The 27381-nt window shown below is 43.4% G+C and overlaps 4 protein-coding genes across 8 annotated transcripts in view; 2 read left to right on the forward strand and 2 right to left on the reverse strand.

Moving 5' to 3' along the window:
• The first annotated feature begins 25 nt into the window (after window positions 1–25).
• Window positions 26–17592, forward strand: ankar (ankyrin and armadillo repeat containing). 2 transcript variants are annotated; one of them, XM_046843120.1, is made up of 21 exons: window positions 26–704; window positions 887–1327; window positions 1751–1914; window positions 2675–2790; window positions 2882–3062; window positions 4478–4700; window positions 5690–5891; window positions 5972–6180; window positions 7054–7158; window positions 7663–7910; window positions 9053–9221; window positions 10358–10599; window positions 10808–10961; window positions 11659–11820; window positions 11898–12004; window positions 14117–14239; window positions 15438–15596; window positions 15699–15816; window positions 15893–16002; window positions 16091–16303; window positions 17388–17592. In XM_046843120.1, exons 1-21 carry the CDS (start codon window positions 158–160, stop codon window positions 17421–17423), a joined length of 4029 nt encoding a protein of 1342 aa, XP_046699076.1. In that variant the 5' UTR covers window positions 26–157; the 3' UTR covers window positions 17424–17592. The 2 variants fall into 2 exon arrangements, with proteins under 2 accessions (XP_046699076.1, XP_046699065.1); XM_046843109.1 differs by lacking the exon at window positions 17388–17592 and having other exon boundaries at window positions 16091–16603.
• Window positions 17593–17594: 2 nt separating this feature from the next.
• Window positions 17595–21492, reverse strand: osgepl1 (O-sialoglycoprotein endopeptidase-like 1). 2 transcript variants are annotated; one of them, XM_046843151.1, is made up of 7 exons: window positions 21087–21492; window positions 19145–19532; window positions 18865–19069; window positions 18353–18501; window positions 18161–18291; window positions 17822–17893; window positions 17595–17742 (listed from the first exon to the last, which is right to left on the reverse strand). In XM_046843151.1, the coding sequence occupies exons 1-7, from the start codon at window positions 21284–21286 to the stop codon at window positions 17661–17663; spliced, it is 1227 nt and encodes a 408-aa protein (XP_046699107.1). In that variant the 5' UTR covers window positions 21287–21492; the 3' UTR covers window positions 17595–17660. The 2 variants fall into 2 exon arrangements, with proteins under 2 accessions (XP_046699107.1, XP_046699116.1); XM_046843160.1 differs by lacking the exon at window positions 21087–21492 and adding an exon at window positions 20534–21067.
• A 146-nt stretch (window positions 21493–21638) lies between these two features.
• adat3 (adenosine deaminase tRNA specific 3) lies at window positions 21639–23145 on the forward strand. Of its 2 annotated transcripts, none has more exons than XM_046843172.1 (2): window positions 21639–21895; window positions 22028–23145. In XM_046843172.1, the coding sequence occupies exon 2, from the start codon at window positions 22049–22051 to the stop codon at window positions 23072–23074; it is 1026 nt and encodes a 341-aa protein (XP_046699128.1). In that variant the 5' UTR covers window positions 21639–21895; window positions 22028–22048; the 3' UTR covers window positions 23075–23145. The 2 variants fall into 2 exon arrangements, with proteins under 2 accessions (XP_046699128.1, XP_046699137.1); XM_046843181.1 differs by having other exon boundaries at window positions 22033–23145.
• Window positions 23146–24250: 1105 nt separating this feature from the next.
• Window positions 24251–27381, reverse strand: part of ormdl1 (ORMDL sphingolipid biosynthesis regulator 1) — an 11743-nt gene continuing 8612 nt past the window's right edge. For both annotated transcript variants that reach the window (XM_046843221.1, XM_046843212.1), the window contains exons 3-4: window positions 25522–25673; window positions 24251–25072 (exon numbers count right to left, since the gene is read on the reverse strand). In XM_046843221.1, the coding sequence (XP_046699177.1) occupies window positions 24937–25072; window positions 25522–25673 (288 nt within the window). In that variant the 3' untranslated portion in view covers window positions 24251–24936. The remainder of the gene's footprint in view (window positions 25073–25521; window positions 25674–27381) is intronic.

Genomic DNA, 27381 nt, shown 5'->3' on the forward strand with positions numbered 1-27381 from the left:
TCTCATGTTGCCATGGCGACATACACTTTCAAAACTATACAGTACATCCAGCCGTCTGGCGCTGTACCGAAACGTTCATTCCTCGTGTCTAATTTCTTTCTTTTTCTTCAGAACTGAAAACAAAAAAATAAAACCATAAGACTTTCAGTCACAAGTTATGGAGTTGTTAAATATCTCATCATCAGCAAGCTCAGCTCAAGCATTCTTTGAGAAATATGATTGGAGAGAAGTTCAGGAACTGCTCAGTCTCACCTCGTGCACCTGGTTCCTGGGTGGAGATGATCTCGTCCAGCATGTAGACCCTCCACCTGGAATGATCAGACAAATCCAAGATGTATTTCACCCCAATGCTCTCATCCTGGCCCCATGTGACACTGGGGTGTGTATGGATTACAGAGTGGTCCATCAGATAATCCGAGAACTCACTGTTGGAATATACTGCTTCAACCAAGTGCCGTCCATCAGCCTGGAGCCCAACCCCGATCGGAGCTCTGCGTGTCACCTGACCCCGGCCTACTGCGACACCAAAGTTGGGCAGATTCTCCTAAACATTGATTACACCATGAAGGCCCTATGGCATGGAGCATACATTCCTAAAGAAAAGCGGCCGATGTTCCTGGAGCTTTGGAGGTCGAGCATGAGTGTGGATTCCAGCAAAGTTCCTCAGGCTGAAGAAGACAAGCTTACTGAGTTTCTCACAGCAGGTCGGTCTGTCTGTCTGTCTGTTTGTCTGTCTGTCTGTCTGTCTGTCTGTCTGTCTGTCTTCCTTCTCCCTCAGGTTCAGGTTCCTTCTCCCTTCTCCATCTCCAGCATGGCATGTTGGTATAAAGATGTAGTATATGGTTATTGAAACCTCTTCCTGTACCCCATGTGCTCTTCTCTGTAGGTCTAATGGACATTTCTGATGACCCGTGTTACCAGGGCATATACGACGAAGAAAAACACAACTCTGACCCAACTTATGACCCCAACAGTGCAGAGGAGCAGAAGCTCTTCTCTCAGTATGCTGAAAACATCTTGCTGAAGATCACCTCATACCTGACCTCGGTCCATCAGCACGAGAACCTCTTCACCTTTGAGGGCACACACAGTCTGTCTAATGTGGTGCGGCTGACAGAGGACGGTCTGGAACTGGGCACGTACCAGCGTCTGCAGCAGAGGCTCTCTCAACACGTGAGGCTGGTAAAGAAACGCCTTGGATGCAAAGTGGATCTGGCCCGGGACCTGGCCTACCTAAAGCTCATCAGCTTCCTTGTGCCTTTTTTCATCGCCCTGAGGAAGAAGATGAGGATTCCAGACCTGTCTCAAATGGTCCTGCCTATTTCAGGTCTGTACCTGAGTTTACATAGTGTCCTTAAAAAAAGCTAGTATCTATCTGTCTGTCTGTCTGTCTGTCTGTCTGTCTGTCTGTCTGTCTGTCTTTCTGGCTAGCTGTCTGTCTGGCTGTCTGTCTGGCTTTTTATCTGTCTTTATGTCTGTCTGTTTGAATGTCTGTCTAAATGTCTGTACATTCGCCAGTCCCTCCATTCGTCCATCTGTCTGTCTGTCTGTCTGTCTGTCTGTCTGTCTGTCTGTCTGTCTGTCTGTCTGTCTGCCCGCCCGCCCGCCCGCCCGCCCGCCCGCCCGTCCGTCTGTCTGTCTGCAGCAGGAATCTGTAAACTAGACCAATCGTTACTTCCTGTTCTGTAGAAAGCAACCCATCTGGTAATATACTATTAACAGGGCTCTGTGTTCCTTTTTATTCCGACAGGTGACACGCTGAAAACCGAGCGAGAGCTACCACCTCTTCTCCTTGGACAAAGATTTTCCTGTAAGCACTTTCCGTTCAAGCCGAACAAGCATTTTCATCTTCACGGTGAGATCGAGGTTGATGTAGGCACTCCTGAGCTGAAAGACATCACTGAGGGCATGAGGGTGAGGATGAGTCCAGAAGGTCTGAATGCACACTACATGATTTCATCCATGATGTCCCAGTCGCAGACTACATCGGAATAACAAACCGCAATGCTCTGCAAAAAAGTCCCTACTACACAATCTTCTCTGTCTGTGAGCTCTTTCTTAGACTACGCTAATATTTCCATATTTGCTGTTATAATATCCTCCACTCTTCTGGAAAGATGTTCCACTAGATTTTGGAGTGTTCCTGTGCTTAATAGGTGTTCAGTAGGGTTGTAGCTTTATAGCAGAAGATCGTCTACATTTTCCAAACCATGTAAAGTATATCTCCATGGAGCAGGTTTGGATCTCCTAGTTCATCCAGAGGCATCCTATACAATTGATCTGGATGATTTGCACATTTTTTCATTTCAGCGATGCCTTTCAGATGAAAGCTGATCTCAGATCAAACTTCTGGTTGCTCTTTTAAAGATGGTGTCGATTCTTCAGAAAAATGCAAATTTATAAACTAGTTGTTTAAGGGGAAAAAATCCATCATTTCTGGTTTGCTGAAACATGTTTGGGTCTCCTAGTTGAAGTAAAGGAAAATTTTCATGCTACCACATCATAAAATGTCCTATGCACTTGTGTGCCTCAACGTTGTGGTAACAGTTTGAGAAAGAACCACATATGGCTTGAAAAGGCAGGTGTCACAGGCCAAGTATTTCTGTCCACATATTGTACAACAAGCAATTAACACCTGTTTAAAAAAAATTTAATATGATGTTTTCTTGTCCAGGCTGCTTTCATAACTCTGCAAAACCACGGAGTAGGCTATTTAAATGACCTGCTTCGGCAAGACCCCACCTACAAGGAGAACTTTCCTATCCCCGTCAGTGAGATCGATGGAAAATGGTAGTACAAGGACAAGCTTGTTATTCATACCCATGTTTCATTTGTGTGACGTGTCACCCCATACTGTAATTATTTCTCCACTGTTCTGCAGCTATAGTGTGATCTCTATTGCACTGGCATCCTTCTATCCACAACCTAACACCGTGCAGTGGTGGGAAGCCATGAACAAGGCCATCAAACTTGCACAGGAACAGAGACTGCCGCTAACCGACTTTCAGCTTCATGAGCAATTTAAGAAAACGTTTGGTTACGACAAAGCCATACAGTGCAAGGTAACGTGAAATAATTCGTAAATCTATGGGCTGTAGTCAACGCTGGTGATGGAAGAGTCAAAGTTACGTTAGTATTTGCATGGCAGACGTTAAGCAACTTTAAGGTCCAGGGCTTGAGGTCAAGTTTCTGCACTTGGAAATTAGATTATAGGGTATATAAGTAGGAGAATGCTGAGGATGGAGCTAGGACGGAGGAAAAGAGGAAGACCAAAGAGGAGGTTTATGGATGTGGTGAGGAAAGACATGCAGGTAGTTAAGTTGAAAGAGGCAGATGTAGAGGACAGGGGGGTATGGAGACAGATGATCCGCTGTGGAGACTCCTAGTGGGAGAAGCCGAAAGGAGAAGAAGACTTGAGTGAAGTTTATACCTCTGAGATTTACCTACAAGGTGGTATTAAAAAGTTTCGAGACTAGCATGCCACAGATCCAGTCGCTTTCAGCGAATGTCCACCCTCAGATGCCTTAAAACCTGCCAGTCGTGGTTTTTTGGTCGTGGAGATGATGGGCTCTTCCAATGTGAAGACTGTTGCTTCATCTCAGGGTTGCACCCGTACACCCAAGTTTCCTCAACCTTAACGATCCTTGTCCCGAGAGACGGGTCATTCCTTCATAGGACGAAGTTCTTGGTAGACTTCGATGCGTGTTCCTCCTGCACGGCGCATGTTTATATCACACGTGAGGATTGCCTGGACTGTTCTGCATGGCATACCGACAATGACAGCAATGTTGTGTTTTTGTTCTCCAACGATCATCATGCACAAGTTGCCGAATGGTTTCGACATTTCCGGGGGTTGAGCTCGTTGAAGGTCTTCCTGATCTGTCATCGTTTTCCAGTGATGTTCTACTGCTCTTGAAGCACGAGTGCCAATCAAAACACCTTAAATGACTCGTTGCAGTTTTGCGGTAATCTTGCTGAATCATGTCAAACGTCTGTCGAAGATTTGCCCTGTTTCATGCTCTTCGCTCTTTGTTCTAACTTGCTGCCCATGTGAAATCACAGGCATGTTAATGCACGTGGTCAACACAGCACCAGTTGCACAGCTCCCGAGGCCTTGTGCTTCCATCTGTTGGTGTGTTACAAAACTCGTCTCGAAACCTTTTGATACCATCTTCATATTATCCTGTGATAGAAATTGAAGACAGTGGTTTAAATGAACAAAATAGCTTCCACATATTATTCAGCCTATAAAATAGCACTTGATACCGCATATTGTATAATTTCCTTTTTTGTTAAAACATAATGTAGCTTATAAATCTGAAATATTTGTGCCATGTAAATTATATAAGCCTGAAGACAAGCGACAATATTCATCTCCTATTATTGCAAAGGAGTTTTCAGAACAAATGCCACTGTAATTTCTCTAGATGTCGCCGCACAGTATTGTGGTTGGAGCTTAAGTTTGTTTTGCCCACAGAACGTACTGTTTGGACTGCGTGCAGCTGCAGAGCGAGGCCTCTCTGCCGTTTTTCACACCCTGAGCAGTAAAACCCCCCCTGGCCACCTGGGGGCGCTGGACGAACAAGGATACTCTTTAGTCCACCATGCTGCCATGTATAACCAGCCGCACATCATCTACCAGTTGGCTGCTGCCGGAATTAACCTTAACCAGACATGCGTCGGGAGGTCCATCTGCTCCAGTACATTCACCCACATACACCAGTGCATAAAAAGGGTCAAATCAGAATCAGGAATTTCATGTGGTCTTCTACTGTTGTAGCCCACCTAGATCACGAATTTAGTGCATGTGGGGATGCTTTTCTGCTCACCACGATTGCAAAGAATGGTTATATAGGTTACTATTGCTTTCGTGCCAGCTTGAAACAATGACCAGTGAGTGTAGAGTCTACACAGCCAAAATTCCTTTTAGGGAAGTGGTAGATCAGTGGTTATGGCCCTGGATTACTGATTGGAATATTGGGGGTTCAAGCCCTGGTATCACCAAGCTGCCACTCTTGGGCCTGTAAACAAGGTTCTTAACCCGCTCCAGGGGCACTGTGTCATGGCGATACGACCCCATGATTCCTGGGGCATGAGAAAAAAAAAGAATTTCATTGTGCTATAATATGTACATAAGATGAATAAAGGCTCTTCTATGCCTATACTTCTGAAACACTACCTTTGATTTCACTGTTACAGCATAAATGATACGAGCAATTTACAATTATCTCATTTATAAAACTGAGAGTTTAAGAGCCTTGCTCAAGGGTCCAGCAGTGGCAACTTAGTGGTGCTGCGATTGGAACTCATGACCTTCCAAGCAGACATCCAGCATCTTAACCACTGAACTTGTTGTTCGAACGTGACCCTTTGAAAGGTAAATAAGGTGCTTTGTACTTTACAGTACATTGAAGTCCAGAGAGCGCAAAATCTTACTCAAAGGGCACAAGAGCGGCAGCTTGGCAATACCGGGCCTTGAGCTCCTGAGCTTCCGATTAGAAACCCAAAGCCACCCCCTCTCTTGGCATTGCCTTGCCTTTCTTTGCTTGTGTATTGCATTTTGAGGTTAGTCTTTTCACTATGTTTTTAGGTCAGGGTGACACAGTGAAACGCTTACATCACTTGAGAGAAAGTCAAACCTGTCTGTCTATAAACTAATTTCCTTTTGCGTCCTCTGCATTTCTGTCAGGACTCACGCCGCTCCACCTGGCCGCTCAGTGCGGCTCTCTCGAGGCGCTTAACTGTCTGATCGCTCTGCGAGCCGACTGCACACTCGTGGACAGGAGAGGCTGGCTGGCTGTACACTTCTCAGCCTTTTATGGACAGGTCTCCTGTCTCCGGGCCCTGTGCAGAAAAGATCCCAGCTTGCTGGATGGATACACGTCTGCAGAGTAAGTTGTAAGGTTCAGTATACCATATGCATCTGTGTTAAGTGTTCAGGGGGACTCACAACCAAATTGGTGTGTTGTAGGTATTGTGGCACGCCCCTCTTACTCTCAGCCATGTCAGGATCTCTTGAGGCACTGGACTACCTGCTGTCCAATGGGGCAAACTGGAGAACGACAGACAGCGAGGGCAATAACGTGGTCCAGCTGGCAGCTCTTTACTTTCACACTGACATCCTCAGGCGCCTCATTCAGCTGAATCTAGATGACCTTCCTGTGTGGAGGATTCTTGTTGGTATGCTACCTTCCTGCTTCCTTTCATTATTTAAAAAAAAAAATTAGCATTTACCTGTTTGCACATTAAGGCGGCAGTCAGTGATTTTTCAGAGCTCATTTATTGACATGAACAATTTCGACAAAGGTTGGAATATTCAAACTACTTAAGGTTTCCTACCTCAGGACTATGGCCAACTTGTCATTTTTCTGAGGTGTAGATTTAACAGCTCGTTTTTTTATGGTTAGCGCAGCTCTTTAGAGCATAGTATTAATAATGCTAATGTTGCATGCTTGGTCTCTGAATTTTAAAAGCATGTATTTTGACGAGCTCAAACCAGAGACAACTTTTTGCCAAAAGTTGCTCATCCGCACTGAAACTTCCGAAAACGGTATGTCTCTGTACTGCACATGAGCAAAACGTAAGACACGTCGACCTGCGTCATTTATACCTGCCATTTATTTACTTTCCAGCTCTTAAAATGTTGCCGCAATGACTAAAAATACATCATCATTTTCATGAGCCTTCATTTTCACAGTCGCTGTCTCAGTGTGGACAAGGCAAAGAAAAGAAGGAAAAATAAGTTTTCAATCCAATAAGGTCCTTTAAATAGTGTCATTGGGCATGCCTGTGCTTAATCAATAAGAGCAGTGGTCCACAACCCCCAGGCCACGGACCAGCACCGGTCTGTAGGTCAATTGGTACCGGGCCGCACAGAAAGAATACATAACTTACATTATTTCTGTTTTATTTATGATCTGATTCTGAACGATGTTTTATTTTGGAAAATGACCGGATTCTCTCCTCCACATTTGTCTCAGATAATATGTATTAGTATTACTTTATTTATTAATCTTTATTTATGACATCTGCGTGTGTTCTTTGTGACTTCAGAGATGTTACAGAGCAAAGAGAACAAGAGGTTAGAGATGGCTGTCAGATGCATCGAGGCTCTCTGTGTGAACGCTGACCCCTTCTGGAAGGAGATCATGGATTCAGGTTGGTTCTCAGGACAGTTTTGAGTGTTTTTTCCTCTGTGTATATTAGAAGCAATTCACATGCGATTACATGAATTGTTAAAGAATGGCCCATCATGTTTTTTTTTTTTAAACTGGTTATAGTTACATTTAATCTTCCAAAGAAAAGTCTCATCTGTTGGAAAACTTAACCACTGATCCTCCACTAGAGGTGGTAGTTCAGTGGTTAAGACATTTGCCTTTGGATCAGAAGGTCATGAGCTCAAATCCCAACTTCTTAGTATTAAGTCGCTGTGCCAAATGCCATAAATGTACTAATCGTTACCATGGAAAAGATAATGTATTAAAAAAAAATCAGTGACTTAGTACTTTTTAGCTGCAATACTGTCAGAGCAGCTGTTACAAAAAAAAACTTCTGACCAATGAGAATCGAGAACTCGGGAGAACTCGGGAGCACTGTACTCTATGTACAGTAACAGTGTGTAACAGTGCCGAGTGTGTACATGTAATGTATGTATTGCTGCAGGTGGGATCCCAGTATTAATGGACATTTTGCTCAACGAGAGGCCGTTGTTCCAGCGCATGGCAGCGGCCGTTTTGTGTCACATGACAAAGAACCTTCCGGTTTGTGAGGAGCTGGTGCGCTTTGGTGGCGTCCAGGTGCTTATCAAACACCTCAGCAACCACGATCCAGAACTTCAGTCGCGCTGCACCGTTATCCTGACAGACCTGGCTGGTCACAGCGGGACGTATCAGACTCAAATCTCTGAGCTTGTGAGTGTACAACGATCTCTGGGATCAATTATTCATCGAATAACATTACCTTTTAAAGCCAAGCACATCTATATATATATTTCTATATAAATAAGATAACAAAATCTGCTGCTCAATGGGCTATAATTCCTTTTAGCATACTATATGCTTTTCTGTAATTATAGTCATCTGTGTTATGTTGTTCAAGGAAAATAATCAGTAACAGTTTGATATAATGATGTGGAGCTACTGTTTAAACCCTGACGTCTATCATTCTGCTACATCAGCAACTCCGAACGTGTTATATAACTCGTATAATAGAACCGTTTTCCAGTTACGCCAATGTTACTTCTTGTTAGCACTTACCTCAAACCAGCTGTCTATGGTTCCTTCACTTATAGTCAGAGGACAAAAATAACTTCACAGCCTGTCACTGAAACTGATGAGTAGAACGTGATATCTGCTGAAAACCCACAACACGCATACTGTTCGGATTGATTGTTTCATGAAAAGCTTCGAGTTCGAGTTGAGGTCAGGTTCAGTTTGTAAATAAATATAAAATATACGGGATATTAATATATATATATATATATATTTTAAGTAACGCAGCTTTAAATAACGCTAAAATTGAAAAAACAATAGAACCAAAGCAGCTTAATTAAAGCTAAAGCTCAATAAATTCATATTGACATAAACAAACTTTTTGTTCAGACCCAGACCTAAAATTCAGACGATACAATACAATACATACAATTCAATACGATACCATATTATATCGATATTATGTATGATATTAAGCAGAGGATACAATACAATATATACAATGTGGTATGATGCAATATGATATAATCCTGTACCATACATATACAATATGAACGATACGATACGTACAATGTGATATGATATGATACGATACAATACAATACGAATTATACAATACATAAGATACATACAATATGGACGGTAGGAAATTATAAGATACATACAATATGATATGTACAATTCTCAGATTCCAGTACAATATACAACCACGTGTCATCAGATATATTGAAAAACTACATGCGGAATAATACGTATGAACATTTACTGTATCACAGTGAAATGACTGTCTGCTTTTCTACTGTATGTGAAATGTGTTTTTATGTGTTTGTGTGCTCTATGAGGATGGGGTTGCCCCTGTGGTTCAGCTGCTGACCTCTGACCTCCAGGACGTGCTGCTGAATGCTGTCAGGTGTATCCGGGTGCTTTGTGTTGCTTGTCCGCAAAACCAGACCATGATGGCAAATTGTGGAGCCATCCAACAGCTGGTGGATTTACTCACCGTGAACTCTGGTACATTAATCAGGAAAAGAAAAAAGTTACCATGGCAACACTCAGTAATGACACCTTATATATGTGTAGATAGATGGATGGATGGATGGGATGATGGATGGATGGATGGATGGATGGATGGATGGATGGATGGATGGATGGATGGGAGGATGGATGGATGGATGGATGGATGGATGGATGGATAGATGGATGATGAATTGAACTGAACTGTTTTGGTAGATGGGTTTCGGTAATGCAATCCTTTTTACCTGCGGAACATAGTTACAATCTGAGTTCCCTCAGGAACATATTAATTGCAGGACCACAAGTTTTTTTTTTAGTCTCCGCCTTGCACTTTCAGCGCACTGTCACTTTTATTTTTATTATTAAATTTGAAAACATACACAACAATGCTAAGGGTAAAAAAATAAAAATAAAAATAAAAGAAACTAGAGTTAGCACAGTGTCACTGTGGCTGCTCGCTCTGTACCGGAAATACGATTTGTAGTGCGTAATAAAACTACAATTTAGTCTTACGCATGCCACTTCCTTCTATTGCCAACGATTTGCGACAATTCCGCATATCGAGGGAGTGAATAAATTAATGTAGGATATAAAGAATGAAGACATTTGTTAAAGTATGCTGAAATAAGTAGAACAGTTAAATAGATCACATCTTTAGAAAATTAAATTTTATCCTATAAATAGATTAAAAAAAACTTATCTTAGACAAATCTCTGTGGTATAAGGGGAATCGAATACTTTGGTTTTATAGGACAATCATAATCGCATAATTTTCTATAATCTCATGCCCCAAAGTGCTTTAAATGGTGGCTGGGCCCTTGATCAAGGCCCTTAACTGCCAAGTGCTCACTTGTAAGGTGCTCTGGATTATGGGAAGTGGAAAGTGGTAGCCCCGTGAATAGGATGTTGGACTTCTGCTCGGAAGGTTGTGAGTTCAAATCCCAGCACCACCAAGCTGGCACTGCCGGGCCCTTGAGCAAGGCCCTTAACCCTAAACCAATCACTTGTATAAATTACATAATTGTAACACATTTTGTATAAGAGCCAAAATGACAAATGTAAAATGGTATCTTTCGAATTTTATAAATGTATGTGTGTGCATGTGTGTGTGTGCGTGTGTGTGTGGGGAACAGATCTACTTCAAGGAGAAGTGTGTCTGGCTCTGGCTGAGCTGGCCCACGGCCACAGGGAGAACCAAGACCTGATTTGTGGTGCCTCTGCCGTGACCTATGTGGTGCAGATCCTGAGCTCTAGAAAAATCTCGCTCCAGGTGAAAGCTGCCAAAGCGCTAGAAGCCATAGTGCACCAAAACCCTGCCATACAGGAACAATTCCTTAACAAATCTACCACCAGGCATCTTCTACACCTCCTAAAGGTAACACAATTAATCTTCAGATTTGGATCAAATTGCTCTCTGGTTGAATAGTCACCAGATTAGTCCTAGACTCTAAACCATTCATTTCATTTATATGAGGTTTCTACACACTTGGAATAATTATAAGTCTGGTTCCATCTATAGTTCTGGCAATGCAGATAAATGGTAAGCCTTTTGTAAGAATCGTGTTGCTGTTCTGGTGCAACAGGTTTTCGATCAGAAGGTGAGGGAACAGGGTGCGACGGCTCTCTGGGCCTTAGCGGGACGAACCCGGAAGCAGCAGAAGCACATAGCCGAGCTCATCAGCTACCGTTTCATCCTGGATCTGCTCCTGTCTACGTCGGATAAAATGCAATACGTAGGTAAGGCTGCGGGGACCGGGACCGGACAGAGCTTAGCTCGTTACAGTGTGTACTATTCCAAAACCAGCATCTGGGGTCCCTCGTAAATTTTAACTAAAACCTTCCCAGTGAAGCTGTCATCCTGTATGATCTCATGAGGTTAACAAAACTGAGTGCCAAGTGCTGTAAAAAAAAATAAAAAAATAAAAAAAAGCACTCGACGACACGCCGATGACAGGTCCTGGATAAACCGTGCCGAACATTGATAGACGTGTGTTTGGCCCGAACGTTCCTCCTGCTACTGTGAGAAGGGTCACGTCCGGCGGGAAAGCCAGCAACACTTCCTGCCTCGAGATGCTCTTCTGTCTGTTAGACTCATAAGGCGTGCAGGAGCGCACTCAGGAATACTTGACCCCCGTCGGGATTCCGCTCCTCGGCTCGCTTTACACTGCTCTTTTTCTCTGCTCTTGTTTTTGCCATCAGTGTCCATTACTTACATGACACGGTCACCGGGAGTTCTCATACTACCAGGTTTAAACACTTCCTCCTGTCTGGCTCTGGAGTGTGACAGGTCTGTTTAAAAGCTCCCGTCTAGCAACTCCCTTCGGACGATTTGCAGCCAGAGTTGTTCTCGCATTCGATCTATAAAATGCAGCATGTGGAAAAGGTCACCCGGACCTTATTATTTTTCCGACCTGTCTGCTTCTATGATTTGCAGGATGCCAGGCGGTGATAGCGCTTAGCCGAGACTGCCACGCCCACCAGTACGGACTGTGTAAGGAGAACGGCGTGCCACCATTGGTTCGGTTGCTGCGTGGATCCCGGACTACCGAGAGAACGCTGCTTGCCGTAATCGCCGCGCTTGGGACCTTGTGCATCGGTAACGGTCTTCCCATCCTACAGCAAAACGATTTGTGTACAAACATTCATATTATAGAGGGTTCTCTCTGATTACAGGTGTGGCACAGAAGAACAACAAAAACAGCCAAAATGTGATCTATGAGGAAAAAGCTATTCCGACCTTGTTAGAGCTTCTCCGAAACCACAAATCTCTCCAGGTCAAGGTACATAATGAGACTGTTACCACACTGTTAGCAAAAATGATTCAAAGCACATCCTGGGGTCTTTTATTTTCTCCTCAGCCACATGTTGTCACACACTATTGTCTATTTAGAGCTACATTTCACTTATGCTATAGCAGCACTAAAGAGTAGGAATGGAGATTCAGCAAATCGCAAGTTAACGATGTGATGCATTGATTTAGAAAAGTGTCCATTGGATACAAGTTGGCATTTGTATGTGTAACATATGCATCTGTAAAAGAAACGGTTTATTTCAATAGAATTATTAGTAGATGCACTATACTTTTGTTGAGTAACCAATAATTTGTGACCGATATTTGATATGTAGATTGTTTTCTCCTCGCTAAACTGAGCGCGTTCTCTCAGCCCGGAGCTCGGAGACCGAGGCGTGTCCTGAGAGTCACATAGAATACAGATTAACCAGTGGCGGCTACTGGTCTGTCAGAGAGGGGAAGCTCATTTTCGGCCTACATCATAAAATTGTCTATTTATTTAAAAGTAAATTCTGCCCTACGTTCCTTTTCAAGAAAATGGTCTGTGACCCTGTCGTACCAACTAGGAGTCTTTTCAAGTGACTTGACCAGTGTCCTCTCAATGGCCAGCAGAGCTAGGCTGCTTAAACGGCCTTGGCCCATTGTGTTTCGGGTGTAGGACTTGAGTCGCTTTAAACAGGAGAAGCTCCTTTCTACACCTGCAGATGTAGCTCCAATTGTTGCCACTAATGAGAACAGTTTGTAAAGCTGAGGCATTGCACTGTCCAACTCCATGTCTTTAAGGAACACCAAGTAATCACACAGCTTTCCCCTGTTACCCTGCAAGTCCTGATCTGAATACAGGACTTGAAGTTCTGACCTCAGTCTTCCTGAATCAAAGTGATGGCCATGAATGAAGGAATGAATGAATGAATGAATGAACGATCTAAAAAAAAAATATTAAACTCTGTAAAACTGAAACAAGGAATGTGGTGTATAATTGTGTGAAATGTATGATGAAAATCAAGCAATTTCGCCAAGCAAATATCAAAGAAATAGGTTGCAGCAGTTTTTATTTCGACTGAACTTGAGAAATCCGCGATGGGACTGAGCGCGAATAGCTTCAGTGATTCCTTATAGTACAGAATCGCTGTCAGTCAAAAGGAGATGCAGTCTTTCGACAGACCCTCCAATCATCACGCAGAAGCTCGGAGTCCGGGCCAGCCCACTCCCATTCACCCCAGAGACGCTGAGCGTCCATGGGCGGGACATAATCGCAGCGTTTATCCAATGACCGTCTAGTTTCGAAGCGCTGAAAAAAACCGTTCAAAGCAGCCCCATTGAAGTCAATGGACGCTGGGCTTCAATAGGGAAATGCACTGTGACGCTGCGGGAATGTATGAGAAGGAAATCGAGTCAGCCGACCTGCTATATGTAACTGATTCTGAACGAACTCGTCTTTGAGATGAACGTTTTCTAACGCATTTTTAGTCAATAAAATGTTAATACAATAGTACATATTTGACCATTAATTTTGTGACATTATAAGGGAAGCCGAGCTTCCCTTGCAGTCTTAAAGAAATTGCCTCTGAGATTAACATGGCAGAGGTAGAGCTGTAACTTCCTATAGACAGAACAGGAAAAGATCATCTGGCTTTATTTAATCTTTTTTTTTTTTTTTAAAAGGGCCATGCGTTAGAAGTCAAAAGGCACTTAAGTAAATTGATGATTTGCCGTCTGTCTGAACCGAAGAAATAAAGCTAACTATTGGTATCATATCAAATTGCAGAGCATCATATTTGTTTCCAATCCAATTATTAAATCGAATGAAACTCATATCACACTGCATCACAATAGGGGTGAATTGTATCGCATGGGAAACTGCTTCATGTGTATCTCTAATGTATATATGGAGACTCCTTTCATGAGTGGGGTATAACGTTACAGACAGTGTATCAATGAAGATGTTTTTGGTCTTATATGGACTGTCTGATCTACAAATCCATGTGTTTGTTATTATCACAGAATGTATACATTAGAGCTAAAAATCAGTAAATAAAATCATCTCAAGCTTATGATCAGGCCTGTTTTATAAACGTCACGTTCTTGTGCACCACTACAGGTCCAGGTCTCTCAGACTCTCGCTTGCATCTTGATGGGCAACCAGCAGCTCCAGACGGTCTTTTGGGAGCAGGAAGACTTCTCCTACGACATCATTCAGGAGCTGCTACAAGCTGAAGACAGAGTAACGTGCACTTTTATTACAGCTCACCGTACATTTCATTCCCTAGTTAGTGATATTTATTTATCATATAGACCATGTTCACTGAGGATTCTGATTGCATGGAAGGAAGATCATTTTAATAAAATTGTATTTCTATAGCGATTTTCACAATGGACATTGTCTCAATGCAGCTTTACAGAAGATAGGAATTATCAAAGAAAAAGTTCACTTATATTTAAATTGATGTGTATTTATCCCCGATGAGCAAACCTGGGGGCGACTGTGGAAAGGAGAAACTCCCTTAGATGGTATAAGGAAGAACCTTGAAAGGAACCAGACTCAAAAGGGGAATCCATCCTCGTCTGGGTGACACCAAGGGTGTGATTATAAATCATTAAAAAAACATTACAAACATCATAAGTGTGTGATTATAAGTAATGTTTTTTTCTACAGTGGGTTGGAATTGTAGAACCAAGAGCTCCTCGGCATCTTACAACTTTGCTCAACATCTGAGATTATTACAGATTCAACACCAAATCCTCCATGCCAGAGCCTTTAAATGTTCAATGATGGAAAAATTTTCGAAATCCTAATTAAGTGGGATGCAACTAGCACTGGTACGTCTCTATTTGGCTCAGGATCCTCACGAGGTCTGAAATCTCCATGAGGTGGAACACAACTGAAGCTGGCCCAATCTGTGGAGGCCTCGGGATGAGTAGAAAAGGAGAAGCAGTGAAGAGGAATGAGCTTAGCTGCTGTTGATAATATTAACATGATGATGTGCATTTGATCCGATGGACTGATGAACGAACGCGCTGATTATAAAAACCTGAAGCCATAGTAACATCTAGTTTCCTAATGACCTTACTGAGCTCCATTGAAGATTTTCTCAAATGTGGTGTAACTTATATATTCAGCAATTTAGAGTAATGGGGTTTGAAGATGAGTTTGATAAACTGGAGAAGAAAAGTGAAAGTGAAAAACGTGAAATAAAACAAAAAGGGCACCAGGATTGAACTATAACAGCTTCATTATTCGTAAATATGTTCTCTTTTTCTTTCTAAAACCTGTCTACCAAAAATAAGCGTAATCTGGTTCCCCCTGGTTGCGCCCAATGCACTAACATCATCTAACACCTCCCACTTATCATTAACATGCACCATTTCCTTTACACTTCAGTTCGGATTTGTATCTGATCAGATTCCGAATGTTTCCTCAGAGCATCCGTCTGGAAGCAGGCCACGCCCTGGCGCTGTTTGCATACAACAATCCGAAGCAGCAAGCGGTTATTAAGAAAAAGGGAGGCGTTCCAGTCCAAACATTCGAGACCTTTTTGTTTTCAAATGATGAAACCGAAAGGGCCAAAGCTGCATTTCAGGTTTTCCAGAGATCCATAAAGTTTCTCTATAACTATCAATCATTACTTTTACATTAATCATTCCTGCTATAATGAATCGTAACTTCTTATGTTTCCGTACAGATTATTGTGCTAGGTAATGTGATCACTGGCTCTGACCAAGTGACCCTGACTGCAAGGGGAGTCACAATCCTAGTAAAATTACTGCAATCGGATAAAAACTCTTCAGTGATCGTTACAGGTGAGCCCAAAACCCTTCTTTGAGCTAAAATACTACAGACAGTTTTCTCATATAATATTGTTTTATGTGATTCTAGCTCAGTTTTTAGCCAGCCTGGCCCACACCCGAGCAGGTATCCCGGATGGCATTGTGACTATGGGAGCGATAGAGCACCTCTCCAACCACCTGTACTCCAAAGACGAGGAGGTACACCAGTAAAACAAATCTAATCAAATCACATCTTTTTGTGCCTTGTCCGTGTTTGTTATTCACGCCGAGCTTCATCTTCGCCCAGGTACGCACGGCCTGCGCTAACGCCCTCGGTTACCTGAGCTTCAATCAGTTCGCACATCGCCTCCTGCTGGTGGAATGCAGGAAAAATCCACAGACGTACAAAACGCTGAGGGAGCATTTATCCGAGGATGCCAAAATATGCCGCAAGTTCACAAATGAGTTCAGTAGACAGAGGAAAGTGGGGCTTCCGTCACTCGAATATCGCACCAGAGAGGTAGATTTTTATCAGAATTTGAACAAATTTAGATGGACTTAATTGAATTAAGTGGTAGCTCATTGCTTAAGATGTTTGACTTCTGATCGAAAGGCCATAAGTTTAAATCCATGCTAAGCTCCTGCTCCTGGGACCCCGAATCAAGGCCCTTAACCCTCATGTGTATAAGGTCATCTGCCACATCTTAGATGTGCCTCAACCTGTAATGGGGTTACAGTTACCACTATGACGTGGATGGATTTCCATAATAAAAACAGCATGTTCTGAAGTGTTTTATTCATCTTTCAGATGTTTTAATCAATGAGATATCACCAAGCCATATTTACTTCCTGTCCTCTCATATAAGCGGTGGACGAAGTACACAAACAATCTACTTACGTTAAAGTAGAGATGCACTCAGTAAAACATAACTCTAAAAATGCTCCCTTTAAACTCTCACTTAAGTAAAAGTACAAAAGTTTTTGCCTTCAAATGTACTGAAGTATGATTTATTGTGGCTTTAATGTTCCTCTTATAATTTTTTTCAGAAGATTCTTTACTTAATCACCTCAGTTTATGTGTAAAGACTCAAATGTGACTCTCAGCACACTAATCTATTAATAGAATGATATTAATGACTCAAACACTGATTGATTTCTAATTCAATGATCATGAACCCAAAAACTTCTTTTCAAATACTTAAAAAAAAAAAAATCCCATAAATGAGGTCACGTGTGTTGTGGTGAGTTCGAGTCTGGAATTTCTTCATCATTTATTCCTCTCTAAATGTTCTACTTGATGTTGATCTGATGGTGAACTGTTTGTTGGTGATCAGTAGATACACCGAGCGCCGATCAGAACACGTGTAAAACAGAGCGTGCGCTCGATCCTGATTGGTGACTCGCTGCGTGTTTCACCAGTTACGTTTTTATCCTCGTAAATAAAAAGAAACGACTGATTTCACAAAATGTAGTTGAGTAAAAAAGTCAAATATTTGACTTTAAAATGTAGTAAAGTTACAGTTATGTGAAGTTACAGATATGCGGAAAAAGCTACAACAGGAGTACATCCTTAAACTCCACCCCTGTCTCATATCTCCTTCCAGGTGCACCAAACAAAAGAAGACCTCGCACAGCTCTGACAGAACCCACCCTGCCCTGGAGCTGAATCGGCCCGCCAAGCTGTGATTCGTCCGATCCGTGCCTGGAAACGCAGAGCCTCAATCCTGACAGGGGTTCAGAAGATCGACATGCCAAACCAGAGCTACTCTTATTACCACAATAAATACACAGAAATAATACCCAAAGACATATTTCAGCACATGTATCCATTTTATTATTTTCAAACCCTTTCATTACATTATTCAATACGATATTTATCAATTTATCTTAAGTTTTAACACCGGAAGCTTGATGGAAGCATCTCTGACGTCTGTAGAGATATCTCTGCCCAGTGGAGCTCTGCCAGGAAACCATACGGATGAGTGAATAAAAATACGATGCATATGAATAGAATTATAATAATGTTACCTGGACCCACTTTGGCTCATAGGTGACCTCCTGAGTGTGGGACACGATCCCTTTACCCTCCCTCAGTCTCTCCACACCGTTCCTGAAGACAGCAGCACAGGATTTAAGGTGCCGTTTGTCGTTTTTTTATGAGTTCCTGGAGCGTTTTTATTCCTTTTATACCACATCGACTTGTGGTTATGGGTTATTATTGATTAAAGAACAATGAAAAGAACTTCCTGAGGTTTTTCCCCATTTAAAGTCGGAGATCAGAAGTTTTTCATGGAAAGGCGTCTGAATTTCTTTCAGTGCACTAATCCAAGAATGTTACATATGGCTGCTTTAAAGCGATACGATTCGGAAGATTTACCATGCGATCATCACGCCGTTATCTGTACAGAATTCAGCCGGAGGACAGAGCAACCGCAATCCCGTGGCGTCAGTGACGATCCTCAGCGTCTCTCGTATGTATTCGTTGCTTGCTACTCCTCCAGATACGACCTGCAGAAAGAGCGAGAGTCGGAGTCGATTTAAAAAGCAGAATGCAGCGCGGTGAACTTACCAGATTCGGGTTGTTCTGTGGTAAAAGGTCTCGGGTTTTGCAGAATAAAATGGCCCTGTGGGTGCGCTTGGCAATGTGCGATGCGACGGTGTGCTGCGCCGCTGCAGCGATGTCCTGCACACAGGATAATAACTGACCCGGCTCAACACCTGCCAGGAAACATCCATTATAAATCAGGATTAAACCCACTCTGTGCTCTGACCCAGGGCTGGTTGATATGACACCAAATATCATATTGTAATACTTTTCTACCAAATTGCGTTCAAACTAAATACTAGTAAAATAGGCAAATGGTAGTTTCCTTCAACGCCTATTAAGTAAACCAACCCAGTCAAAGGCATCTGTTTTGGTACCATATAATTATCTAATGGTTAAAAATGTAAAAAAACATCACCGTACCAAGGATAACTAAATAAAGTGTATTGCCAAATAATGTATCACGAGATCTGCGTTATAACGATACATCGCTCCACCCTTACAAATCCTAACTAATTTGCAAATAAATGATTTACCCTCCTGCTTTTCTTTCTTGTGGATCGCCATGGTCACTTGGTTGCGAACGCCGGCGAAGGAGAAGTTGCAGTCGTAGTTCTGCCCCATCGGCGGTTTAAACCGGAACTGCAGCCGGTCTCCTTCTTTCGCCAGCAGCTCGATGGCTTGTCCACCGCTTAAACCACGACACCTCGGGTGCTTGACGAGAGACAGACGTCTCGCCACCTGTATGATCAGAGCGCGATTCGTTAACAATGGCTCACACCACCAGTATCCCGAATGGTTTGGTATCTCCTCTACCTTGTCCAGAGTGTCTCCTGGAGCCTCATCCAGCGTTCGTCCTAACAGTAAGAAATCGTCGACGCCTCTCGCCAGTGCCAGAAGAGAATGACCTCCAGACACGAGCAGCACCAGGAATGGGAACTCGACGTTCTGGAGCATCCTGATGGTCAGAGCGTGGGCCTCCATGTGATGGATAGGGATGAAAGGTTTCTCGTGTTGTCTTACGAAGCTCAGGCTGAAGCGCAAGCCCACACCGAGGCTCAGAGCCAGACCCGGTTTGACCGTCGTGGCCACGGCATCAAGTTCTCTTGGCGTGACGCCGCTCCTGTCCAGTGCCTCCTGCACGACTCGGCCGATGTTCTCTTCGTGGAGACGCTGGGCGACGGGCGGGACTATACCTCCTGTTCTGTTGGAGGAAAAACATCAACACTTAGTATATCCATCAAGAAAAATGCTTAAAAGCACCATCTGGGTTTGAAACATCACATAAGACTCGATCCCAGAGGTCTACTGAGAAGATCAGAACAACACTGGATTTTCGTTCTGTGTCTAGAACAATTGCTTTTATCCAGAGTTGAGTTCATTTATCACCATGATCTTGTATCATTGATGGACTCACACTGCTACATAAAGTCTTCCCCAGCACATCCCAAAGATTCTCAATGGGGTTAAGGTCTGAACTCTTGAGTGAAAATGATCTCTCATGCTCTTTGAACCACTTTTTTTGCAATGTGACCTGGATGAATCCTAGAATGGTCATGAAGAAAATCCATTGATGGAAAACCTGGTCATTCAGGTAGTCAGACCTGACTAACTGAAGCGTCCGCAGATCATAACTTTTCCCCTAAAGAATTGTACGGTTGGCACTAGGCATCAAAATATCCAGCTCTCTTCTTACCCTTATGCTCCTCTGGCTCTGGACAGGACCTTTTTTTCGATCTTCATGATCAATGGCAAACTGAATTCTTTTATCTTTGTGCCTCACAGTCGGTGGGTTTCTTTAGTCTATACATCTGTTCATTCCCAATACTTTAAGTTTCAGTACAAATGTTCTTACTTTCAATATTAAACACACCCCTGAGCTCTAATCTTGTTTTTTAAATTTATGATTTGATTTCATCATTGTCGAGATCTCTGACCTCATTTTTCCTGGAAGATGATGGGTCACCACTATCCTTCCAGGTTTTAATAATTACCTGGATAGTTCTTAACCCCAAATTTAACCGTTTCAGCAATCTCTGAATCTCCTTTGTTGTTTTTTTATGCTTGATGCAGACCAAAAACCCTTCTGAAACATCTCCAAGACCACAGGATATATCAAAATGGGGAGATGAACCGAGAAGCTCCTCAATGTATCGGTCAGGGTTTAATCGCCCATACACCGATCAGGCATAAAATTATGACCACCTGAGTAATATTGTGTTGGAGTTGCAGACTAACAGCATAACCTTCTTCAGCAGTTTGATCTACAGGAGCTCCTCTGTTGGATCGGAACCACACGGACCAGCCTTCACTCCTCACGTGCATCAATGATCCTCGGCCCACGACCCTGTCGTTGGTTCTCTACTGTTCCTTACTTGGAGCACATTTGATAGATACTGTCCACTGCAGATCAGGAACATCTCACAAGAGCTGCAATTTTGAGATCCAGACAGAAAGCCAGGATGAAGAGATGATCAGTGTTCTTCACTTCACCGATCATAATGTTCTGGCTGATCGGTGTGTTCATCACTGCAGTAATTATTGGATGGAAGGCTCTGAGCTCATGCACAGGAGAGGAGATGTTTATTCAAGATCTATATAATTATTCGTGTGAATGGAAAAAGGTAGAGGATCAGGAACGGGGATAAGGATTGACGGCATTAGAGAAGATCTGGAGTGATTTGTGTGCAATATCTTAATACAAAAACATCTTGGCATGGACTTGGTGTCAGTGTGGAGAGAAATGAATGTTGGTTACTTCAAGTGAACTTCCTTCTGAGAGTGTAAAGATTCTCCAAGGATGGTCCCAGTCTCATCCAGGACAGCAGCTCCGGTCTCATCACAACTCGTCTCGATGCCTAATACCACCCTGGATCTGACCTGAGAAGCTTCTCTGGATGTTTTAAACCCCATGAAGACACACTGCACCAGCCTACACGCCCCTATCCGTGCATACATACTGCACGTGTTCTCGTATTACCAAGAAACTACACCACGAGTTTATGCTGAGTGATCAAAATTAATTCCACGCATCATCCTTCTGTCTCGTATCAACGTCCTTTCAACCACAAGCGCCAAATTCACGTCACACACTCAACGCAAACGTTCGCTCTGTTTCGCGTTTACGTTGCCATTCCACTTTTCCCACTCGTTTTCGTGTTCATTCCGCGTCCTCGTCTGCGATTAGCTGAAAGACCTATATTTTATCGCAAGTAACCAATCAACAAACAGAATACGATCTGATTATCCAATCATAACAAAGAAGGCGGGCTCTGTCACAATGCAAGTGGGAGGAACAAAGTAGCTCCGACACTGAAAGTAGCTCCGGTGGGCAACAAGTTGTTCCGCTTATTACAGTCATTTTTATTTATCATTGCAGTTCATGTCATTTACATATACATATAAAATAAGATAAATACAATTAATGCAAAAATATAGAGAAAATTATTCTTTCTAAAACCACGCCATTTATTCATTTATTTATTTATAAAAAATCGCGGAACCTTGATGCGCCGCATTTGTTTCCAGGGTGCAAAATGCCGACAGGACACCTCGCATTGCATGGCTGTAAGAATTCTTTTTTTTTTTTAATAATCTGGGCTGTTTTTATGTTATTTTATTATTAATGTTCAACCTGACGAGTTATTTAATTGTTTACATTTAAGTATAAACGGGAAATAATGTGTCTTTCATGTGAAGTAAAGATATAAAGATATAAAAATGGAGCCAGAGAGTAAAAAGAGAAAAGGCATGGAGTATGATCCAGACTCTTGGCAAGTCCTTCCGGTCCTTTCAGACGAAATGTCTGATGATGTGGAATTCCTGGACGCTTTCGCCGCCCCGATCACAGATAAACGCCAAACCTCACGTCTTGTCAAAGATCTTTCTGCGGTCCACCCTATATCTGATCTCCAGCACATCAGACGAGTGAGACCTTGCAAGGACAAGAGCAGTCCTCACCCGTTAGAAGTGATCGTGTGCCTCGTGAGCGACGTCCCTCATATCAAAGGGCGTCCGGCATCCCTGGGGGATCTTCTGAGCTCTGACGAGTTCAACCTTGAAGGCTTGGGAGAACCTTTCCCGGTCCGGATCCCGGCCCGAGCTCCTTTAACCAGGCCGCAGTTCGAGCAGGCGAGCCTTCACTGGCCGACGTCCTTCCACGAGGACAAGCGTATAACGCTCGGCTTGAAGGGACAACTTTTCACGTCCAGGCAGAAAACCAAAATCCACGAATACATGACGTTAGCCGTGGAGGCGGCGAAATCCGGGCGAGAGGAAGGAATGGACGCGGTGGGCGGCGTGATCGTCGACCCGAAATCGGGAAGGATCGTTGCCGTGGGTCACGACCTGACCCGGGATCATCCTCTTCACCATGCAGTGATGGTCTGCATCGACCTCGTGGCCTGGGCACAGGGAGGAGGTGTGTATGGGTACGAGAAACACCCCGCGTGTACATACGCCGCCATGGACCACCAGGTCCAGACAGGAGCCTCGGGGTCTGTGGAAAACGCCCAGCCATACATCTGCACCGGGTACGAGCTGTACGTCACCCGTGAGCCGTGTGTGATGTGCGCCATGGCTCTGGTCCACTCCAGGATCGGCAGAGTGTTCTACGGAGTTCCTTCTCCTGACGGCGCTTTGGGCACCAAGTTCAAAATCCACTGCCAGAAAGGACTGAATCACCATTTCGACGTTTATCAAGGAGTCAGGAGGCGGAGCTGCGAGGAACTGGTCCAGTTGACGTGACTGCTGTTTTTATTATACCGTCTTTCTTACTTTTTTTTATCGCAAATATTATTAAAGAAATTTAATTTATACGATTTGGTCCACCCTTTTTTCTTTAACACTCAAATCTAAGATTTCTTTTTGAACATCTCCATTTCACATTTAATCTCTATTCACCCTCATAATGTCCCTCAGCCTTCTAGGAAAGTGTTCTTCAAGATTTTGTGGAGATTTTCTGCTCATTCAGCCACAAGGGCGTTATTAGGTAAAGTGAGGTGAGGAGATCCGAAGGTGATGAATAAGGTTATCGCAAGAGATCTTCCACATCTTCCAACCCGTGAGAAGATGACCTTCGGGTGCATCGTCATGCTGGAACAGGTTTGGATCGTCTATTTCACGTTTCCTGCTTCCACATCCAAAGACGTCCCACACAATTGTGTGTCTCCGACTTTGTGGGTAAGAACCACATACGGCTGGAAAGGTCGGGTGTCCCAATAATTTTGGGCCAGATATATTGTAATCGTGTATAGCAGGAAGCTCTGCTAACGCACGGAAGAACAACGGAGAAGAGAAACCACCACTGACGAAGGTTTCCTGCAGGTTCAGGGCTGCATTTCTGCAAAAGGAGTTGGAGATTTGGTCAGGATACTTATCTTCAGCATGGAGAAGAACAAGGGGTCCTGGAAGTGATGATGTGTCCCGATCTCAACATCAGAGTCACATCCACAGGAGATCTTTGGTTAGTCTTTCCAGCATCGTTTTCCCACCTGCTGAAAACTTTTCCACAGAACCACTTTCTCCTTTTGTGTTTAATTTTTTCCATCATTGAACATCTTGGATTTCTTCAGTGTTAAACGACCCAGAATATGTTTTATATTTTAGATGGTCTAAAGAAGCCCCCATTGGGATTTGAACTTACAACCTTCAGATCCAAAGTCCAATGCCTTAACAGCTAAAACTCCCTGTTGGACCTAAGAGTGAAGGAAAAGCAGCCAACAAGCACTCAACACCACTGGGAAATGTAGCTACTTCGAAAAATATAAAAACACATTGTGGGTTTAATAATAGTTTCACAGTTTAGTTTTATTCAGGATTCGTGTTGAACATAATAAAAATAAAGAGAAGGAGAACGAGAACAAGGTGTCCAGACTTTTGACTGGTACTGAATAGAGACAAAGACAAAAAAAACGGAGAGACTGCGAGAGCACAAATAAGCCTTTATTACACACAGGGTTTGTTTGAGCTCCAGTAATACCATGAATAAACAGAGACGCTGGGAGGAAAACAAAAAAGAAAAGAAACCCAAGCTGCTCTGCTCATTAAGAGATTCACAGTTACGTCCTAATAAACGAGTACACTGACTGGAATGAGCACATAAACATCATCACACTCGCATCAGTAAACACTAAAAACCTCGGCTCACACGCTGCTTTAGCGTCCTGATGGAGGAGCTACTGAAATACTCTAACCAAAGGAGAAAAAAATATAATCATGCACGTCTTTATAAAGACTTGAGACGTGGGGGGAGGGGGTTGTTTGGGGTTTAAAAAGCCTCGGATTTAGTGCACACCCACAAACAAAAACACACACACACACACACACAACCTCAAATGTGAAACCCAGGCCAGCCCAGATCCATGAGGGAGCTGAAAGAAAAACAGGGGACAAACAGAAAAAGAAAAAAGAAATTAAATATTTAAATTAATGCTTGAGGCGTCGTCACGTGTCCCCTCCCCCACACCAAACCACTCCGGGGTACCTCGAGGTGCGTGTGGGCGAAAGACAGACACTAAATTACACTCTGTACAAAATTGCAAAGTGCCTCCTGGAGCTGAGAGAGAAAGAGAGAGAGAAAAAGGAGGCGTTCTTTCCATCCTGGCCGGTTAATACTTGTTGATGCCGAAGAGTCGGACGCCGTGGAGCTGCGGCAGTTTGGGGATGAGGACGCTCAGCAGCGACGCTGTGTTGATCACAAAATGAGCCGTGTCGTATTTCGTGTAGAAGCTCGTCAGGAAATATCTGAGGGGAGGAAACGCAAAAGTATTAGGACACCTGTACTTTCCTGCCACATGAGGTTCTTCTTCAAACCGGTTACTACGAAGTTGTTCAGGACGTCTTTAAGTGTGGCAGAATAAAATAATATCCATAAAGTTATGGGTTGAAAGATCTTCAGCTATAGAGCTTCAACCCTAATGAACATCTGTGGGACTGCACCCCAGAGCTCCTCACCTCCATCAGTACCTGACTTTACTAACATACTCGTCTCTGAATGAACACACATCTCCATTAAATCTAGTGGAACATCTTCCCAGAAGATCATAACAGCGTAGACTAAATGTGGAATAAAACTTTATACTTTATAAAGTATTTTATGATTTAATAATTATAACTGATTTACGAGAGAAATAAATCTACATACATACACGTGAAATAATTATGATTTGATTCACACACACAAAAATACGTACAAAATGATGGGTGAAATGGTGAAGAACTTTCTGGAAGATGTGAACTGCACGCCGTAGTCCAGCTGTTCCCAGTGTGTGAGGAGTCTGGCTTTGCCCTGGTCTGGAGTCTCGAACGGTGTTCCTTTAACCGCATGCATGAACACGTACATTCCCTACAGGAGATCAGAAACACTGTACATCACACACACACACTCCCTGCAGGAGATCAGAAACACTGTACATTACACACACACACACACACACACACTCCCTACAGGAGATCAGAAACACTGTACATTACACACACACACACACACACACACACACACCCTACAGGAGATCAGAAACACTGTACATTACACACACACACACACACACACACACACACACACACACACACACAGGAGATCAGAAACACTGTACACACACACACACACACTGCAGGAGATCAGAACACTGTACATTACACACACACACTCCTACAGGAGATCAGAAACACTGTACATTACACACACACACACACACACACACACACACACACACACACTCCTACAGGAGATCAGAAACACTGTACATCACACACACACACACTCCTACAGGAGATCAGAAACACTGTACATTACACACACACACACACACACACACACACACACACACACTCTACAGGAGATCAGAAACACTGTACATTACACACACACACACACTCCTACAGGAGATCAGAAACACTGTACATCACACACACACACACACACACACACACACACACACTCCCAGCAGGAGATCAGAAACACTGTACATCACACACACACACACACACACTCCTGCAGGAGATCAGAAACACTGTACATCTCACACACACACACACACACTCCTGCAGGAGATCAGAAACACTGTACATCTCACACACACACACACACACACACACACACACACACCCTGCAGGAGATCAGAAACACTGTACATCACACACACACACACACACACACACACACACACACACACACACACACACACACACACACACACTCCTGCAGGAGATCAAACACTGTACATCTCACACACACACACACACACACACACACACACACACACACACACACTCCCTGCAGGAGATCAGAAACACTGTACATCACACACACACACACACACACACACACACACACACACACCCCCTGCAGGAGATCAGAAACACTGTACATCACACACACTCCCTGCAGGAGATCAGAAACACTGTACATCACACACACACACACACACACACACACACACCCCCTGCAGGAGATCAGAAACACTGTACATCACACACACACACACACACACACACAGGAGATCAGAAACACTGTACATCACACACACACACACACACACACACTCCTACAGGAGATCAGAAACACACATGGGGTATGATGGTGGAGAGAGAGATGAGGGTGTGATGATGGAGAGAGATAAAGAGAAAGATGGGGGTGTAATGATGGAGAGAGAGACAGAGAGAGACGGGGAGAGAGAGATAAGGGTGTGATAGAGAGAGATAAAGAGAGATGGGGAGAGAGAGATGAGGGTGTGATTGTGATGGTGGAGAGAGGTAAAAAGAGAGATGGGGAGAGAGAGAGAAATTGGGGTGTGATGGAGAGAGATGGGGAGAGAGAGATGGGGAGACATGGGGTGTGATGGAGAGAGATGGGGAGAGAGAGATGGGGAGAGAGATGGGGTGTGAGAGAGAGAGAGAGAGAGAGATGGGGTGTGAGAGATGTGATGGTAGAGAGAGAGAGAGAGAGAAAGAAAGAGAGAGGTGGGGTGTGATGGTAGAGAGAGAGAGAGAGAGAGGTGGGGAGAGAGAGAGGGGAGTGATGAGAGAGACAAAGAGAGAGAGAGAGAGAGAGG

The sequence above is a fragment of the Silurus meridionalis genome, chromosome 3 (genome assembly GCF_014805685.1).
Source record: "Silurus meridionalis isolate SWU-2019-XX chromosome 3, ASM1480568v1, whole genome shotgun sequence".
NCBI lineage: Eukaryota > Metazoa > Chordata > Actinopteri > Siluriformes > Siluridae > Silurus > Silurus meridionalis.

Excerpts from the sequence above, each read along its gene's own strand:
- ankar (XM_046843109.1), top strand. The coding sequence starts at position 158 with ATGGAGTTGTTAAATATCTCATCATCAGCAAGCTCAGCTCAAGCATTC. Across the intron at positions 1,915-2,674 it reads ACATCACTGAGGGCATGAGG|GCTGCTTTCATAACTCTGCA; the intron begins GTGAGGATGAGT and ends TTTCTTGTCCAG. Across the intron at positions 15,597-15,698 it reads GGGCCAAAGCTGCATTTCAG|ATTATTGTGCTAGGTAATGT; the intron begins GTTTTCCAGAGA and ends GTTTCCGTACAG.
- osgepl1 (XM_046843151.1), bottom strand. The coding sequence starts at position 21,286 with ATGTATGCACGGATAGGGGCGTGTAGGCTGGTGCAGTGTGTCTTCATG. Across the intron at positions 17,894-18,160 it reads AACGGCGTGATGATCGCATG|GAACGGTGTGGAGAGACTGA; the intron begins GTAAATCTTCCG and ends TGCTGTCTTCAG. Across the intron at positions 17,743-17,821 it reads GAGGTCACCTATGAGCCAAA|AGCTCCACTGGGCAGAGATA; the intron begins GTGGGTCCAGGT and ends GTTTCCTGGCAG.
- adat3 (XM_046843172.1), top strand. The coding sequence starts at position 22,049 with ATGGAGCCAGAGAGTAAAAAGAGAAAAGGCATGGAGTATGATCCAGAC.